The sequence below is a fragment of the Myotis davidii genome, unplaced genomic scaffold (assembly GCF_000327345.1).
Source record: "Myotis davidii unplaced genomic scaffold, ASM32734v1 scaffold453, whole genome shotgun sequence".
In the NCBI taxonomy this organism is placed as follows: Eukaryota; Metazoa; Chordata; class Mammalia; order Chiroptera; family Vespertilionidae; genus Myotis; species Myotis davidii.
In genome coordinates this window covers 925493-929074 of record NW_006285234.1, presented here as the reverse complement: position 1 = coordinate 929074, position 3582 = coordinate 925493, and the positions used below count along the sequence as shown (strand labels likewise).

Below are 3582 nucleotides of genomic sequence, written 5' to 3'. Positions count from 1 at the left end.
CCGGTACCTGGGAAGGTGCAGAGAGAAGTGGCGTTGGGGCACAGGGTCCCGTTGCCCACTCGCGGAACGAGCTTCAGGCTGAGGATCTGCTGCAGGAGCCCGGCCGACGCCTCGCTGCCGCCGCTCCCCTCGTGCTCCATCCCGCCGCCATTCACCGCAGAGGGATGGGGCAGAGCGTCCGCAGTGTCGCTGTGGCTCGCTCTGACAGTCAGCTCTGCTCTCGGTTCATCCGCCGCCTCGGCGTCACCTTCGGCCAGGGCCCTCTTCCTCCTACTCCAACGGCGCTGTCGAGTGACGGTCCCTTCCTCCAATCAGAGCGCGCCGCAGATGGTGGGGGCGGGGCGAGAGTTGTTCCCGCCCCTCACGTTGCGTAAGGCTCACCGAGACACCGCACCCACGCAATACGCCCCCTAGTGGAAAGTCTCTCCTGCTCCAGCAGGGCGCGCGCGGCTTTGCCCTTGTCTGCAGCGCCACCTATAAGGAAGTAGGGGCATTCTATACGTCCCAGCTGACCAAGATGTAGATTTAAAACGGATCTGGCCATGAGAATAAGATGGTTGAGCAACAGCCCTGGCCGGTTTGTCTCAGTGGATAGAGCGTCGGCCTGCGGACTGAGGGGTCCCAGGTTCGATTTCGGTTAAGGGCATGTATCTTGGTTGCGGGTACACCCCCAGTAGGAGGTGTGCAGGAGGCAGCTGATCGATGTTTCTAATTCTCTGCCCCTTTCCCTTCCTCTCTGTAAAAAATCAATAAAATATACTTAAAAAACATTTTAAAAAAAGATGGTTCAGCAACAAAGTGAAGGAAGCTGGAAGACAATGCAGCAATAACTTCAATATTTTGAGGGGAAATGATTTTTTTTGAAAACTTAATTTACTTTAAATTGAAAAGCATTGTGTAGAAAATACATAGTATTTTCCTTTTATTCAAGATTATTAGCAAGATTGTTTATTAGAGTTCCCTCTTGATAGTATTTGTTTTGGAAACTGTTTTAAAACTATTTCTCCAACACTACAACTGGGATTTGGCCTCAAATCAAGAAATGTTTCTAGCTCTAACTGGTTTGGCTCAGTGGATAGAGCATCTGCCTGTGGACTGAAGGATCCCAGGTTGGATTCCAGTCAAGGGCACATGCTCTGGTTGTCGGCTTGACCCCCAGTAGGGGGCGTGCAGGAGGCAGCCAAACAATAATTCTCTCATTGATGTTTCTCTCTCCCTTCCTATCTGAAATCAATAAAAATGTATTTTTAAAAAACTTTTCTAAAACAAAAATAGTAAGTATAAAAAAGTCATGAAATATTTAAGAATGCTGTCTTTTGGTACATTTCCCAGACTAGCAGAATGCATAAGTGGAAGAAACCAATTACTTGAAGGTAATATAACAATCAATCATGTATGACATTAGAAAACGTTATCTTTTGCCGAAATCAGTTTGGCTCAGTGGATAGAGCGTCGGCCTGCAGACTGAAAGGTCCCAGGTTCGATTCCGGTCAAGGGCATGTACCTTGGTTGAGGGCACATCCCCACTAGGGGATGTGCAGGAGGCAGCTGGTCGATGTTTCTTTCTCGATGTTTCTTACTTTCTATCTCTCTCCCTTCCTCTCTGTAAAAAATCAATAAAATATATTTTAAAAAAAGAAAACGTTATCTTTTTTAAAAAATAATATTAAATTGATTTCAGAGAGAGAGAAAGGGGGAGGCGGAGTGAGAGCCAGACATGGATTGGCTGCTGCATGTGCCCTGACTGGGAATCCAATCGGCAACCTTTCCATGCACAGGATGATGCCCAACCAACTAAGCCACACTGTTCAGGGCAGAAATGTTATCTTGAACTTAAAATTCTATCCCCAAAGTGTGGATTGAGAAGTTTTTTTAAAAAAAGACATTTAGACTTTCAGGACTCAGAAAATGTATGTTTCATGTGCCCTTTCTAAAGGAGTTGAGTATATACTCCAGTGAAGTTAGAGTGATAACCAAGAAAGAGAAATATGTGCAATACAAGAAATGATAGACTTAACCAGGAGGGTTAAACTGACTTCTGTGCAGTAGTCCTAGCAGCCACCTAACCAGATTGGAACTGAAAGAAGAGTGTCCTCAGGAAGAATAATGTAACTGATTTCAAGCTATAGACAAACTAGTTAAGAAGCTCAGGCTTAAAAAAAAAAAAAAAGCTCAATTTTTGTTGTTAATCTCACCTAAGGATATTTTTCCTACTGATTTTTAGAGAGAGTGGAAGGAGAGAGAGGGAGGAAGGGAGGGACAGAGAGAGATGGATCAGCTTGCCTCCTCCACACCCCTTACCAGGGATGGGGCCCACAACCTGGGCATGTGCCCTGACCTGGAATCGAACCAGCAACCTTTAGGTGCATGAGATGATACCTAACCAACTGAGCCACACCAGCCAGGTTAATAAATCCGGGTTTTTAAATACCTTCTCCATAATATTGTGAGAAGGGGCAGGTCTGGGTTTTATGGAGCCTGAAGCCCTATAGCTTGATGGAATCCTACAATGAGGAGTCCCGAAGCCTCAGCTTCAAGGACAATATACCACTGCTTCCTGCACGGAAAGAAGCAGAAAATATCACATCCCCCTTGCCTTGCCTACTTGCAGGATAGATGTGGGTCCACAACTGAGACCTCACCAATCTAAGACCACACCCCAGCTGAGATTCAGAGGCTAGCAACCTCTAGAACCCCTTCTTGTGCCTGACAGCACCAGTGAGGGTTGCTCCCTCATTCCCAGAGGTAATAGGCATCGTAGTTCTAGTGGCAACCTTTAGTTTCCAGACCAACTCTCTGCTCCAGTGGAATTTGCTGTATTCTATTTAGTGGCCTCAAATCTGCTGCCTTGACCTTCCTAGAGGGTTTGTGAGCTCCCCTTCCCCCATTTAGTCATTTTCTGAGCTCAGTTCTAAGCCCTCTACACACCCAGCATCCTTTTAACAAGGCTTTGCTCCAGAGCAAGGTGTTGTGGTTTGCAGTTAGGAATCTTACTCTGCTCTCCTGTAGGGCCCAGCCTGAAAGGACTGAGGAAAGACAAAGCCTTCCCTCCCTACCCCCTTCCCCAAGCTCATAGCAAGCCTGATCCAGTTAGATTCGCCGGCACTGATCCTGCGGCCAACCTCTTGTTCCACCACACGCTCTACCTGGCTTGCCTCCCAGACCTTCCCAACCTTCTCTCCCAAGGGAGGAGAGAGATAAGGAAAAAGAAAGACCCTCAGCAGGAGCCAAGTTGTCTGAACTAGTCCCAGTGCCCAGAGGAAGTAGGGACACAAGCTTTGTTTTCCTTTTAAAAAATATTTTTATTGTTTATTTTAGAGAGAGAAGGGAGAGGGAGAGATAGAAACATCACCAGCTGCCTCCTGCATGCCTCCCACTGGGGATCGAGTGGGCCACCCGGGCATGTGCCCTGACCAGGAACCCAACTGTGACCTCCTGGTGCATGGGACAACACTCAATCCACTGAGCCACACTGGCTGGGCACAAGCTTTGTTTTCTATGAAGAATGTGCCTGATGGAAACCCAGCAGCAAAAAAAGGACTCCAAGGAAAGTCAAGAAGTGGCAATAAACAGGGAGTTGGG

General features: G+C 47.3%; 1 protein-coding gene across 5 annotated transcripts in view; it reads right to left on the bottom strand.

The window, feature by feature from the left end:
• Window positions 1-302, bottom strand: part of TMEM170A (transmembrane protein 170A) — a 19230-nt gene extending 18928 nt beyond the window's left edge. For 2 of the 5 annotated variants that reach the window (XM_015558795.1, XM_015558796.1), the window contains exon 1: window positions 8-301. In XM_015558795.1, coding sequence (XP_015414281.1) covers window positions 8-140 — 133 coding nt within the window. In that variant the 5' untranslated portion in view covers window positions 141-301. Of the gene's footprint in view, window positions 1-7 lie in introns of all 5 variants that reach the window. The other 3 variants (XR_001512529.1, XM_006755752.2, XM_006755753.2) reach the window with 3 other exon arrangements.
• Between the last annotated feature and the right edge of the window lie 3280 nt (window positions 303-3582).